At 38.4% G+C, this 15,620-nt stretch overlaps 1 protein-coding gene across 1 annotated transcript in view; it reads right to left on the bottom strand.

Moving 5' to 3' along the window:
* The window catches only part of Snx2 (sorting nexin 2), a 47,755-nt gene that overhangs the window by 8,605 nt on the left and 23,530 nt on the right, over positions 1 to 15,620 (bottom strand). Inside the window, exons 8-14 of the mRNA XM_052742187.1 lie at positions 10,923 to 10,998; positions 10,120 to 10,233; positions 9,773 to 9,866; positions 7,183 to 7,388; positions 3,003 to 3,146; positions 1,279 to 1,359; positions 1,106 to 1,177 (exon numbers count right to left, since the gene is read on the bottom strand). Of these exons, the coding sequence (XP_052598147.1) occupies positions 1,106 to 1,177; positions 1,279 to 1,359; positions 3,003 to 3,146; positions 7,183 to 7,388; positions 9,773 to 9,866; positions 10,120 to 10,233; positions 10,923 to 10,998 (787 nt within the window). The remainder of the gene's footprint in view (positions 1 to 1,105; positions 1,178 to 1,278; positions 1,360 to 3,002; positions 3,147 to 7,182; positions 7,389 to 9,772; positions 9,867 to 10,119; positions 10,234 to 10,922; positions 10,999 to 15,620) is intronic.

Here is a 15,620-nt window from a genome sequence, read left to right as displayed (position 1 = left end):
GAACAAATTTATCTGACTTAAGTTTTTTTGTTTTGGGCTTTGTTTTTATTTTTGCTTTTTGAAGACAGGGTTTCTCTGTGTAGGCCTGGCTGTCCTGTTCGTAGACCAGGCTGGCCTTGAACTCAGAGATCTACCTGCCTCTGCCCCTAGAGTGCTGGGATTAAAGGTGTGCACGACCACCCATGGCAGTTCCATTTTTAAAAATCTAACTTGTTTAGCCCATTTGAAAATTATATTATGTAGTCCTGGTTAGCCTGAAACTGACTACATAGACCAGGCTCACCTCCAGGGTACACACCTCTTCTAAGTGTTGGGATCCAGGCTTGCACCACTGTGCCTGGCTTGAATTTATAGATATAACATAGTATATAGACAAGTTTCTACTTCTGAACATTTTAAAACTAACTAGAAGAATTATTCCTATTAAAGACACTAAGTTATTTGATTTGTATATGCAAGACTATTTTTTAAAGATTTTATCTAATGTATCATGAAAGCTCATAGTCCTAGGTTGCACCAGTTAATAGACAGCAATCAGTCTGGTAAGGAAAGGAAACCAGGGCTGTAAAGCCAGGGACCATGGTGTACTCCTACAACCTGAGCACTAGGCAGGCTGAGGCACAAGGAAGCAATTTCCAGGGCACCCTGAGGTATATACAGAGGCTGTCTCCAAAACAGAATGACCCTCCAAGATAAGGGGAAAGCTGCTATTTGCTTTTGTGTGTAGGTGTTCTGTCGGAATGCATATACACCTGGTAGAAGTTCTGGGAGGCCAGAGAGGGTGGTGGATCCACTGGAACTGGATGGGACTGCTATGTGGGTGCTGGGAATTGAACCTGGCTTCTCTGTAAGAGCAGGTAGTGTTCTTAACCACTGAGCTATCTCTCCAGCCCCTCTGTGACTTTTTAGGGCCTAATTTTGGGATTGTTTATCTCCGTGTATTATTCAGTAGAGGCAAACAGACCTAAGATAGTTTCCAATCACTTCAGTATTTTCCCCTTCGTTGTCCTAGCTTTCTTTAGTCTACCTTTCATTTTTCCTCCAGCTTAAAAGCCTTTAAAATAACTCAGAAAAACCCTAGAAGCTGTAAGGAAAATGAGCTTACCTGTTGCTGTGTTTGTACTAATGACTCCAAGTACTTGATGATAACAGATTTAAAATCTTTCACTCTTTCTTTCTGTTAAAGTACATTAAAAAAGGTCATTAGTGGGAAATTAAATTGAATTTTACCACAGAGCTGTAGCAAAATTTTAAACAGTACAGAATTTTGATACATGCCTCAAACCTTCCCACTTCTTTTCGAATTGTTTTAGAGATCCGCTCAAAGTCTCTCTCTCCTTGTTGTACTTTCGCCTCCCACTAAAGAAAACAAAAGAAGAGGAAAAATTGCTTACTTTTACCTGGAAAACAACTGTACTGTCATGACTACTCATTTACCTTAACCCAACCTAACCTAACTCAGTGGTGTGTCTAGAAGCCGAGGTCACAACTCAGCGGGAAGCAGTTGCTGTGCGAGCATGACCATCAGCACTAGATCTCTCGCCCCCAGCAGAGGCCGGGTGGGCATGGCAGCTTGTCTGTAACTACAGCACCCCGCAGGCAGAGAGAGACACAAGACCCCTGGGGAAAGCTGGCTAGCTAGGCAAGTCAAATCAGCACGTTCTGGGTCCAAGTGAAATACCATGACTCAATACAAAGGTGGAGTGTGATAGAGTAAGACAACCAAACATGATACTCTGGCCTCCACATGCATGCACACACATGTATGTCCATGCATATAACACATATGCCCACACACATTACAGATGCATACATGCACACCCCATACACACACACACACACACACACACACACACACGGGTGCCTTTCACTTCCTAATGGTACAAATACATATCAACTTAAATTCCATTAATAGTCCATTACTACATTTATTTAAGATTAGAATACTTCAATATTTAATGAACTATAATGTCCTGCCAGGTGTGGTAGCTCCCGCCTGTAATTCTAACACTGACAAAGAGGACTGTGAATTCCAGGCTGGCCTAAAATTAGATCCCATCTCACATGGCTAGATCCCATCTCAAAACCAACAAACGAGAGAGCCACCTTCCCAATGGCCATTAGACACACTGGAGGGATTTTGCGTATAAAGTTCACTATCAAATAAATTAAAAGTCCTGCAGTTCAATTTTTACAAATTTTGAAATATACCAACAATATTAATGCCAATAATACATGTTTATCATAATTCATATGGTCATGGAAATACTTCAACATATGATAAACACTTGAAAAAACATTTTAAAATGGCAAAATGACTAAAATTTTTTAAAAGAGGAACTATTTATTGTCTAATGAAGACTCATCAATAATCATTAAATTCAATATGATAACAACAAAATGTGACTAGTGACCAATGAAACAGCTAAAATAAAGATTTAAGCAATGAAATGGTATTTTCCCACTATGTAACCAAAACACTGGTCCATACTCTGCAAAGAGCAGGTGTACTTATTTGTAGTAATATAAAGGTTGTCCTACCTCTTCAATTTCCTTATTGAAGCATGGCAAAAAAAGTGTATAAATTATAATAAACTTATACAAATTTATTAAAATACCATATATAATACATATATATGGGGGATAATATTGCCCAGAGAACTAAATGTGGGTAGGTCTACCTTTAAAACCATTTTTAGACACAAAATGAGTAACCATCTGAAGTCAAAACAATTTGAAAAGAAATGTCAAAATGCAAAGGTTAACTTGAGATCGCTTCCTTGCATGCTTCTTTACGAATTTCATAATCATGTGAGGTAAGAAAGGTCCCTGGAGACTTCAATGATGATAAAAATGTTAAATACTTCTAACTCACTCATATAATTCATACATAAAAAATATGGAGAAGTAGCTAAGTGCTGAATGATTCAGAAAAAAATATGAAAAATTATGCATATATGAATGACATGAAAAATCTGAGTAAAGAAAGTGTTATTAATTACCTCTCTTATTTCATTTTTAGCTTGTTGAATTTTATCGGGTTTATTAGCAACCATCATTTTTGCCTCAGTTTCACGTTTTTTGAGCAAAGTAATTTGAGCATCTTCCCATTTCTGCCAGCATTTCATCCGATGGTCAAATACACCCTGTAAGTGGATGACATGAGGATATTAAGCAACAGTGTAAAAATACTTTCACTACAATCTAAGTATAATAATACTGAAATCTATAAAGTCAACTATTTAAAATGTGATCCTAATATATAGAGACAATGAAAATATGCATGCCAATAGCATTTTCACTAGCTTTTAGGATGTTAGGCTTACAATAAAATGTAAAAGAGTTGTATAGTCTAAATAAAGATGTATCTAATGAAAAAATACTGATATACATTAGAAGTTCTTCTACTGAACAATATACAAAATAGATTTAAATGTTGGAAAGACAGAAATTAAAAACATAAAATGGGCCAGGCCAGGTCTACCCCTGTAATCCCAGTACCATGAGACAGAGGCAGAAGGACTGTTGCTAAGTTTGAGACCAGCTTTGTTTATATGGTGAGTTCTAAGCAAGCCAGGACTATACAGTGAGACATAGTCTTAAACACACACACACAACGGGGTTGAGGGGGAGCAGAGAAGAAGAAAAAGAGGGGAACCCCAAGTAACAGGAAGTAAAGTACAAATATTATAGACGACTCTCATAAAAAAAAGCAAACAATAAGTGAAAAAGTAAAGGCCTAACAAAACGGGGAAGAGGTGAGTCCTGTGCATGGTGAAAAGGGCCAAAGAACCAACCAGCAGCAGAACTAAACGAAGAAACTGACACAGAGACTCTCCCAGAACAAGTCAGTCAAACCCACGCTTCTTTTCAAGGGGTCTGTCAGAGTGCGAGCCAGTGAATGAAGAAACGTGAGACACAGACACAGGAGAGCAACAAGGATGTGAACAAAAAGAAACGGGACAGTACGGCACAGGACGGGATGGGAAAACCCACTATGAGTTTTGTCTAGCTTGATGTTGAAGGTATGTTAACATTACGTTAAATATTTACTAACTCAGCAAACAAGCCAATCATTAACAAACTAGGTGCATTAAAAGGCACTACACCAGAGATATTTCAATTTTAAAACACATTTTAGTCAAGAAGCAGTAAACAGCTGAGCAGTGGTGGCACACACCTTTAGTCCTAGCACTTGGGAGGCAGAGGAAGGCAGATCTCTGTGAGTTCAAGATCAGCCTGGTCTACAAATAGAGTTTCAGGACAGCCAGGACTGTTACACAGAGAAATCCTGCCTCGAAAAACAAAAAAACAAACAAACAAAAAAGAAGCAGCAGCAGCAAATAGCTGGGTGTTATGGTTCATGCCTGTAATCCCAGTAACTGGGAGGCAGAGGTAAGAGAGGCATGAATTCAAGGCTACCTTGGCCTTGATCCTGCCTCAGGAAAACAAAACAAAAGTAGAACATCAGGAACTGGGCCCAAAAGAAGCACAAATCTGCCGGGTGGTGGCGGCGTGGTGGTGGTGGTGGTGCACACTTTTAATCCCAGCACTCGGGAGGCAGAGGCAGGCGGATCTCTATGAGTTCGAGGCCAGGCTGGTCAAAACACCTTTGATACATAAGTGGAAAAGAATTTTGTATGAAAAAAAAGAATTGGTTTCATATAAATTTAGGTGCCTCTGGATTAAACAAAGTTAAATAACTCTTCCCAAGCTTAGCTGACTGTGGCACATCTTCTGATGCCAGTATTCTCTAGAAACTTTTGGAAAACATGGACATAACTAATTTCAAAGACTGTAGGAACCTAACAGAAGATTTGAGGCATGGGAAGAAAGCTTTCTCTTAAGGGTCAGCACAGGACTGTCCCATCAGTCACTGACTAGTCAGCAGGCCTAGCCTGCCATGGGACCTTTCCCTGGGAAGCTCTTCTCAGCATGGCCTCAAAGACACCGTCAATTTCCCCTCTGACCCAGGGGCTTCTTTTCTTAAGCATTTTTGTTTTGTTTTTTAAAGACTGATTATTTCTTCTGTATATGTGGAACATGTATAGGAACTTTTGTGGAGGCTGGAAAAGGGCATCTGATCCCCTGAGGCTGGGTGTGAGCCCGGCAGCTATGAGCCATGCAGTGTAGGTGCTAGGCACTGAATTCAGTTCCTCCACAAGTGCTGTTCATTGTGAACCATCTCTCCAGCCCCTATTTTTCTGTTTGTTAGTTTGTTTGAAAAACAAACAGCTCTCACATCTCTCTAGAGACAATCAACAGATGATCAGACAGAAATAGGAATCACCATCTGGTGGTACATGCTTGTAATCTGGACAAATGGAAGGTTGAGTCAGAAGGATCAGGGATTCAAGGCCAGCCTTGGCAACACAATACTCTCAAAAAAACAAGAAAAAAAGATAACAGGTCTTGAAAACCAGGCCAAGATGGTTTAAAAATAAAAGATGCCGGGCTGGAGAGATGGCTCAGCGGTTGAGAGCACTTGCGGCTCTTCCAGAGGACCCAGGTTCAATTCCCAGCACCTGCATGGCAGCTCACAACTGTTTGTAACTCCAGTTCCAGGAGATCTGACACCTTCACATCAATGCACATAAAATAAAGTTAAATAAAAATAAATTTTAAAAAAGATAAAATAAAAATAAAAGCTGCCTAATACAATAAAGAATGCACTAAAACTGTAACAGCTCTAAACATAAGAAAAACTCACCAGAAGCATAAGGAGTTATGTAAAAGAGTATATAAAGTTGGTAATTTTTGTCAACCCTAAGAAAGCACCATTTGGAAGTGCTAATTCTCTAGAGATAGATAGCTCACAAAATATCAATAAACAGGCAGTGTGCCGGTGTTTTCTCTATAAATGAATACTAGTTTGCACAAGAAAGGAAAGAAGATGGTCTTATTCGCTCTCTAAAATGTTTGAATTCAAGGTAAAGCAGAGGGTAAATAGCTGGATCTCCCTCATTATGACTTTTAACCATAACACTAACTCAAAGACACTGTAACATCACAAAAACCTTCTGAAAACTGTTGACAAACTGATAGCTCAGTATGAGAGTATGAATACTGAAGGTGTTTGTAGAACACCAATTTTTAACTAGATTCCTTCTGCAACTGCTCAGAAAGAGGTTTCTTTAAAATGTAGTATCATTACATAATATAATCTATGGTCTAATTTAGTCGCATTTCATCTATAAACACGTGTACATATTTGAGTACAGAGACAGAAAATCCTTTTATTGCCCAAATTCATGCTAAAGACCTTCTGAACCATTAAGACAATAATCACTCCTACTTTATCCTATTTCTTTTTTTTAATCCCTCAAGACAGTTCTGGCTTTGTAGACCAAACTGGCCTTGAACTCACAGAGTTCTCCCTGCCTCTGATTAAAGGTCTCACCACTGCCTAGCTTTTATCCTATTTCTAATGAGAACAAACCTGGTAGGCAGCTTCAGTTACCGCTAGAATAAGCAAATAAATGCAAATAGTTACAAATTTGAATATGAATATGTAAATAAGTGTATACTGTTTTCACTTCTTATTTGGCATTCCTTAGACTTCTTACATTTTTTGGTTGAGGCTACACTTTAATGGCTGAATCATCTCTCCAGCCCTCTTTTTCTTTTTCCAGTGTTCATTGGTGTTTTGCCTGCACATATGTCTGTGTAAGGGTGTCAGAAATCTTGGAACTGGAGTTACAGTCAGTCAGGTGGGAGCTGGGAATTGAATACAGGTCCTCTGGAAGAACAGCCAAGTGCTCAAAACTGCTAAGCCCTCTCTCCAGCCATCCTTAGACTTAAAAACTGTTTTACTGTACTATGCATGTCATAAGAAGAAATTGGTAAGTTACAAGTACTCATTTTGAAGTTATTTTTATGTAGCAGTGCAGTATAGGATTTGCACTTAAATGTATATCTAGTAGAAAACCAAATGAGCTTGTGTGTGTGTTTGCTACACACACACACACACTCTCACACACACACACGCACGCACTTGCTGTATAATCCAGATTGGCCTAGAATTTACTATGTAGACCAGGCTGGCTCTGACACGTGATCCTCCTGCATCTGCTACCCAGGTGGTAGTATTATAGACAAGTCGTACTGTGTCTAGTCTAAATCACTTTTAAAGCAAATGGCTTCAGGAAAAGAATGTAAGAAAGCTTGTAGAAGAGGGCTTACTTTCACTGCAGCAATGAGCCGAATGTAGTCACTAAGAAGTTCTGAGAACATGTAAAAGTCGGCAAAAGCTTGTTCTTGATGTAACTGGTCTATCTTCTCCTCAACCTCTGCAAGCTGAGACAAGGCTCTAGATAGGGCAGTGTGGTCCTCAGAATTACCTAGCATGGCAGCACTCTTAGCAAAGGCAGCCGTGTTGGCTGAAAGTTCTGAAATAAAAAAGCATTTAGTATTTATTAGTGAAACTTTAATAGTCTCTCTAAATTCTATTTTTCGTGAATTTAGTCAATTTTAAGTTACTATGAAACAGCCAATAAAGTGCTCGGGCCTGGGTCCTAGTAGAAGCACCAGTGCCGTCTGGAGAGCAGCTGCAGAACACTCTCCAGCAGGCACAAGGAAGGGCCGCTGCTCACACCCAGTTCCGCACAGCCCCCCAACCCTCCAAAAGAGCCACAGCTAGGCTTTCAGATGGTGAACTGTGTCTGAATAATTCAGTACCCTGCCTTCCCTTTTTCACCCCAAAGTGCTCATTTACTCTCTTCTGCATTCTGTTAAAGAGCTAAGTGTGTTTCTAATAGGAAAAGTATGAAGATAAAAATTAAAGGGGCTGAAGAGATGGCTCCAAGGTTAAGAGTTTGTTCTGCCGTTCTGGAGGACCTAAGATTTAAACCCACACACTGGTACATGCAAGTACTTATGATTAAGGATAATACTTTTAAAAAGATCACAATTAATTTATACTACTCTTTGGCATTTAAACATTTGTCATTGAAAATAATACCTCAATTTTTAATGAGAATCTTATCTACCCAGAAAGAAAAACAAGGTAAACTTGTAGATACAATTTATATCAAATTTAAAAAAAGAAAAAAAAAAAGAGAAAAGAGAAAAAAAATGCCAGGCACAGTGGCACACACCTTTAATCCCAGCACTCGGGAGGCAGAGGCAGGCAGATCTCTGTGAGTTCAAGGCCAGCCTGGTCTACAGAGTGAGTTCCAGAAGAGTCAGGACTGTTTCACAGAGATACCCTGTCTCAAAAAACCAAGAAACAAACAAACAAAACTAAAACACAATTTATATCAAATTAAGTCATTTTTTGTTTATTTGTTGTGCAATGATGCTAAGAGTTAGTTTTTTGTCTTTGGTTTTGTTTTTTTTTTGAGACGAGCTAGTCTAGAACTCATTATTTAGTTCAGGCTGTCCTTAAACACATGACTTCTCCAATCAGAATTTCTACATTATTTTTAATATAACCATTTCAGGTATTTCAAATGAAGAAAAATTAGGTGTTTAAAGGCTACTGACAATAACTAAGAATTAGCATTTTCTGAAAACTGTTCCATTAATTTCTTTTTTAAAAAATCCAAAGTCCACTTCCTAAGAGATATATAATACAAACAGTTAAGCTACAACAAACTATTAAGATAGAAATATTATCATTCTGGGGCTGGAGAGATGGCTCAGCAGTTAAGAGCACTGGCTGCTCTTCCAGAGGATCCAGGTTCAATTCCCAGCACCAGCATGGCAGCTCTCAACTGTCTGTAACTCCAGTTCCAGGAGATCTGGCACCCCCACACGAACATACATGCAGGCAAAACACCAATGCACATGAAATAAAAATAAATAAATCTTTAAAAAATATTTATTATATATATAACTAACTAGTTTTATTACTGCTACCTTAATGAAATCTATTAACATTATGTCACAAAGTAAGTACCTTAGAAAACCATTATTAAGAGTCTTGGACACTAAAAATACCCCCACCCCTAAAGTCAAAGCAAAACAAACAAACAAAAATTCAACCCCAAAACCTCGTGGATTAAAAAAATTAAAACTCAAAATTTCTATCAACTTTTTACTCCCCCAAACCTAGTTTTAAATATCATGGTTTGAACTTCCTAATTTTTTTCTGTCTCTAGCCCAGGCTGGCCCTCAACTCCTGACTGCCTGGTTTATATGGTGGAGCTCAAACCCAGGGCCTTCAATAAGCACTACCAAGTAAGAGACATCCCCTAAATACTATGGAAACAAGCAAAATAATTCACTGAGGTTTTCAAGAAATAGAGACACGACACAAATACTTTTAGGGAAATCTGTAAATATCAATTTTTAGTCTTCCCCACCATGGGTCAGAGAATTGAACTCGGGTCTCATGCATGCTAAACAAGCACTCTACCTCTGAGCCATAATCTGAGCCCTATAAATACAAATTTTAGAATCTCAAATTTACATTATGATCAGTTACTAATAAGACATTCTTATCTATTAAATTATAAATGTTGTATATCAAGAGTTAACCAAATGAGTAATAATTTTAAATTAAAAGTTTTATAAGCCTTTGATTTTTCTAATTTTAAACAAAGTTAGATCAAACTACAGCAGAAAGTTTTGAACGGTATTGAAACAAACTACTCTCTTTTTCTGTCTTGATACACAGTCTCACTATGTACTCTGGGCTAGCTTCAAACTCACAGCAGTTCTGCTTCCGTCTCCTAAGTGCCCCACACCCAGCATAAAATACTCTCTGAAACCACTGTTTTCTCCTTCCCATAATCACTGCCGAGTATTCACTTTAACAAGGCAAACAAACCTTTTCTATGACAGACCAAGGCTTCAACACTGGCATGAAGTTTCCGAAGTTGCTGGTCAAGATTCTCAAATTGTTGCTGCTTTTCTTCAAACCACTAAGAAAAAGATGAAAAATGGAGCTAATTTAGGACGAATGAACCACTGTAAATTAGGTTACCAATAGCAAGCTACCTTCCTTGTGTTAGAACAGCAAATTAGCCGTATATAACCATGGTGGTCAACTGATGTAGTTGAGAACTGAACTCAATAAGCAAATTAATATCCTATTTTCTGCTTGTACAGCTTTAAAATGCAATTGTTGGGCTCATTAATTCATTTCATTATTCAAGTCGAAAAATCAGCTCTTACTGCATCCGATTCATTCATCTTGATTGTCATTTTGTTGACAGCGTCGGCAGCCTTGTTCACCATCCTCAATAATCCTGCTCCACTCAGAGCCTGTGTATTAACTGCTCTCGGCAGCTGGAATTGAATGACAAATAAGGGCAAACAAACCGGTTAAAAGCCTAGAGATTTAACTGGGCACAAAAGGGATCCCCCTCCCAAAATAAAGAAAAGAGAGAGAAGAAAAGAGAAAAGAGGCTGTATTTTCTTCACCCTCATACATTTCAACAGTGAGATCTAATTTCTCAAATGCACTACTTGTACATTCTCAAAGGAAAACTTAAAAAATAGACTTTCCATTTGCTTTTCTTCTGCACGTTTCCATTTAGATAGAACAAACGCTGTTTGTCAAAATACATTAAGAAATTGCCAGGCTCTAAGGCTGGCCACCTGTCTGCAAGTACCAACAAGCTGCTGTGAGCAAAGATGCTCCTGAGAAAAGTCTCCCCATGCTGCGAAGACTATGCTTGTGAGTTTCTAGAAAATTCTGAGACTCAAGCAAAGTTTTTTAAAAATCTCAAGCAGTAACAATTAAGGCAGTGACAGTGAAGTTATTTATAATCTACTTGATTAAATCCAGTTTACATTTTTCAAAAAAGGAACTGATCAACCTCTATCACGAAAAGAAGGCATTTGATAATTTAATTAAGCAAAATCCAAAATCCCAAAACATGGTCTTCTGTGTTCACTGAACTAATTATTTACTGAATATCTAACTTTGTATTAATTATAACAAATACAAGTGAGACAACTTAAAGTAGAAATACCTCTGAGCTCTCCAAGAACTGCCTTAAGTCAGGATCCTGAAGCAAGGTTGGATGCTTTACTGTTCTTTGAAGATACCTATATTTAAGAGTTGAATTGATCCAATTTTAGTACATTTTTAAATTGTGTTTTAACAAAAGAATAGGTAAAAAAATCTTCAATCTATCTCTTATTAGTCTGCAATCACCATTTATCTAGAATTTTACACAAATTGATAGGGCATGGTGGTACACACACACCTTAGTCCCAGAATTTGGGAGGCAGAGGCAGGTGAATCTCTCTGAGTTTGGGGCCTGACTGGTCTACATAGCAAGTTCTAGACTAGGTCTACATATGAGACCTTATCTCAGGGAGAAGAACTTTACAGAAATAGAATAAAAAGATTTTGTTCATTTTTGAAAATTCAAAAATGTATTTATATACACGGCTGGTGCCCATGGAGGCCAGAGCTGGACTCAGAGGCAGTTGGGAGCCACCATGTGGGTATTGGGAACAAAGCCACATCCTCTGCAAGAGGAGCAAATACCCTTAACCTTTGAGCTATCTCTCTGCTGTGGGATATCTTTCTGTATGCTGTGAATATATGCTGTTCTCATTGGTTAGTGAATAAAGCTGTTTTGGCCTATGGCAAGAAAGCTTACAGCCAGGCGGGAAATCCAAGCAGAGATACAGAGAGAAGGGCGGGGTGAGAGAGACACAAACCACCGCCCAAAGAGCAGCAAGATGCTAGGGACTGCTGGGCCGGGTGGGAGCAGAGAAACATCTGACTACAAAATGGAGAAAATTCCCACTACATCGATCTAGTCCCTTTGCTCATCTTTTGAAAGTGGGGACAGAATAAATAATTTATCCACTTCTCACCGTGACATTTTAGTTAGAAAAGGATGTATGAGCTTGTGTTAACAATTTTCCTTTGGGTAAAGTTAATGTTTCCAGTTATAATTTAGAGAATTAAGTTAACATATCACTATGTGTATTTTCTTCGCAACAAGTGTCATTAGTACTATCTCCAAATTAGGCAATTGCCTATCAATATTCTGTTTGTTGGTAGATTTAAACAATAATCAGCTTCTGGTCCTTGGTTCTGATCTGATGAAGACTAAATTTTCTTTAACATTTCCTTTTTTTCTTTCTATTGTTTGGAGGTAAGTTCTCATTAAGTAGACTGGTCTTCTATTTGTATCCTCCTGTGTTAGTTTCACATGGGCTGAAGTTACTGGTGTATACCACCATGCTTAGCAATTTCTCTGTTTTTTTAAGGTTTTATTTCATGGTTAACCCAATTTTCAGTCATTATCTTCCTAGAAAAGTCTGTATTTGACTGCCATCCATAATAAATTAGCAATCATGATTTCACAGAAATGAAAAAGGCTAAGTAGTTGATTTTCACTTATCTAATTCAATTTTGTTAAAAATGTTTCCCTCCATGCTGGAGGGATAGCTTAGCAGCTAAGAGCACTGGCTGCTCTTCCAGAGGACCTGGGTTCAATTCCTAGCACCTGCATGGCAGCTCACAACTATCTGTAACTCCAGTTCCAGGGGATCCAACACCCTCTTTTGGCCTCTGTGGGCACCAGGTACACACACAGTGTACTGACCTAAATATAAGCAAAACATCCATATATAGTAAAAAAAAAAAAGTTTCCCTAGATTAATGATCACATACAATAATGTTTCTATTTATTTCCGGATCCTCAGGGCTTGCTGGCCAGCCAGTCTCCCCAACTGGTGAACTGGAGAACTCCAGGTTCAGTGACAGACCTTGTGATTTAGGATGATATCTGATGTCTCAATCTCTAAACTCACATGCACAGGCAGATACAAACACATGCACACATACACACAAAACCTGCCTAAATTGGGGCTGAAGAGATACCTCAGCAATTAAAAGCACCAGCTGCTTTTCCAGAGGAGCTGGTTTAATTCCCAGCACATACATACACTGCAGCTCACAACCACCTGAAATTCTAGCTCCAGAGGACCCAATACACTCTTCTGGCATTAGCTGGTACTACACACATATGATACACAGACATACATACAGGTAAAACACCCATATTACATGACAAGTAAAATGAAAATAAATTAATTTAAAACATAAGAAGACTTGAGTTAAAATTCTAAATGTTGATATTTTTAAATAATAAGAGTCAGGTTCACAATTTTAACAGTGAAATTCTCCTAACACTATTGGTAAGTTATTCAATTTAGACTTCACACTACATGAAGCAGTCTGTATAGATTGTTAATCTCAGTGCTGGAAAACAGTAGGTGCTCACATACAACAACAAGACATGTAGCACTCAATCTCTAAAAAACATTCCAGCCAAGTGTGGCAACATGTGTAATCCTCAACATTTTGGAAGTGGCCAAATGGCCAACCTGGGCTACGTAGTAAGACCCTGTCTCAAAAAGTGACAAACATTCTATATTTTGAGCCTAAATAAAAATTCCTACCACTACTTATACTCTCAAACAACTTTCCAAAGCACACTTTATAGGTTACAAGCTTCAAAGAGTAATAAAAAGACTAATCTATAATTAAGAAAGTTTGGGATATATTATATACATACTTTCTTCTTTAAAAAAGTCATTTGTGGCTGGGCGGTGTAGGTGCATGTGTTTAATCCTAGCACTCGGGAGGCAGAGGCAAGCGGATCTCTGTGAATTTGAGGTCAGCCTGGTCTACAGATCCAGGACAGGCACCAAAACTACACAGAAAAACCCTGTCTCGGAAAAAAAAAAAAAAGTGGGGAAAAAAAAAGTCATTTGTGGGGCAGGGGGCACCTGTGAAAGGTCAGAGGACAAGGACAACTTGCAGGAGTGTTTTTGCCTTCTGAAGATCAACCTCAGGTTGTCAGGTTTGGAGGCCATTACCTTTACCTGCTGAACCATCTCACCAGCCCACATATTCCTTTAAGAATCACTGAGTAGTATTAAACTGATACTGCAATGTAATATACACGTCTTATAAGATTTAACTGTTTTGTTTTGTTTTTTGGGATGGGGTCTCACTATGTAGCCTTGGCTAGTCTAAAATTATAGACTAGGCTACCCTTGAACTCATAGAGGCCTGCCCATCTCAACTTCCCGAGTGCTGGGATTAAACACACTTGGCAAGATTCAACTTTTTAACTTTGGTAAATTCTGTTACCAAAATTCAGTTGACAATGGATCTCGGTTTTACCATGGCACATAAAAGCTTTCTGAAAAATCAATTTCAGAAAGTAATATTAGAGAAAAAGACATAAAACTTTTTTCTTAAGGGCTCTAGGGAAGTAAATAAGGAAATAAAAGATACTGTGGCTTTTGTAATGTTAAAATGAAGAAAGAACAGGTTTTAAACAACAAACATTTATAAAGACATGCAAACTCAGGGAGGGCAAAGTGAGGCCCAAGTTCAAGGGAAAAGAAAGAACTGAAACATACAAACAGAAAAAGCATGATATAAAAACTAACGTGAAGAAAAGAAAAACAGGAAGCCTCACTAAAGGAAGTGAGTGTAAAGACAACTGAAGTTGATGCCAGCATCGCACTCCTAAGGTGACCAGTGGCAACCCAGATCTGCCTTACGCAGAATGAACTGAACAGAATCATTTGGGCTATCCGGCTTCTGCTTGCATATGAAGACAATGTATGTCTGTGCATCATATGTGTTCAGTACCAGCTAATGCCAGAAGAGAGCCTGGGTCCTCTGGAGCTGGAATTTCAGGTAGTTGTGAGCTGCAGTGTATGTGCTGGGAATTGACCCTACCTCCAAAAACCAAACAAACCAAAAAGGTTTGTTGTACTGTGAAGCTGACTGCTGATGGTCTCACTTCTGTTTTCACATTTCAGCACAGGAAGAAAGGACTAGATGTTAAGAAGCTGGGAGTGGGACTATTCTAGTCTGTCACTGAAAAGGTAAGTTTTAGGCTAGTATGGCAATGCATTTGATCCTAGTACTACAGGAGGCAGAGGCAGGCTGACCTCTACTCTACGCTCAAGGTCAACCTGGACTACACAGTGAGACCTTGTCTCAAAAAGGAAAGAAGAGCAGCAAGTCTTTAAATCTATAAAACATGTATAATTATATACTCTAAAGGAAGATATAACATATCTGTAATTAGTCTTTATATAATGAATAAGCAAGGAGTAAAATTACTATCCATTAAAGTCAAAATCAAGTACACAAAAATGACAAGGCACACACATGCAGTCTTCACTGTTTAACAGTGCTTATACCAAACAAATATTCAAACAAAAAAATTAACTGAGGGCTGGAGGGATGGCTCAGTAATTATAAACAGCTGGTCTTGGGGAAGATCCAGGTCTGATTCCCAGCACCCACCCAGTGGTTCACAACCATCTGTAACTCCAGTTCCAGGAGATCCAAGCCAGTCTTCTGAACTCCACTGGCACCAAGCTTGCATATGTGGTGCATATACTTTCCATCAGGCAACACACTCATATACATTAAAATAATTCTAAGTTAAGAAATCAATTTAGACAAACTATAACTAAATTATTAGGTAAGATAATAAGTAAATATGGCATAATTAAAATAGTAGATAAATACGGTATAACTTTCTGAGAATCTAAATAATTTATATCTGCTGTATTTGGGAAGGGGCTGTGCTGAGAGCGTGGTCCAAGGCCCTAGAAATGTTCTATAAGCATTTCTCCATTGAGGACCAGTCTTCTCCCTGTTTCTGTTTGTC

This window comes from Peromyscus californicus, unplaced genomic scaffold (assembly GCF_007827085.1).
Source record: "Peromyscus californicus insignis strain IS unplaced genomic scaffold, ASM782708v3 Scaffold_17__1_contigs__length_78620276, whole genome shotgun sequence".
Classification (NCBI taxonomy): domain Eukaryota; kingdom Metazoa; phylum Chordata; class Mammalia; order Rodentia; family Cricetidae; genus Peromyscus; species Peromyscus californicus.
The sequence above is the reverse complement of the archived record's forward strand: the minus strand, read 5'-3'. Positions and strand labels throughout refer to the sequence as shown.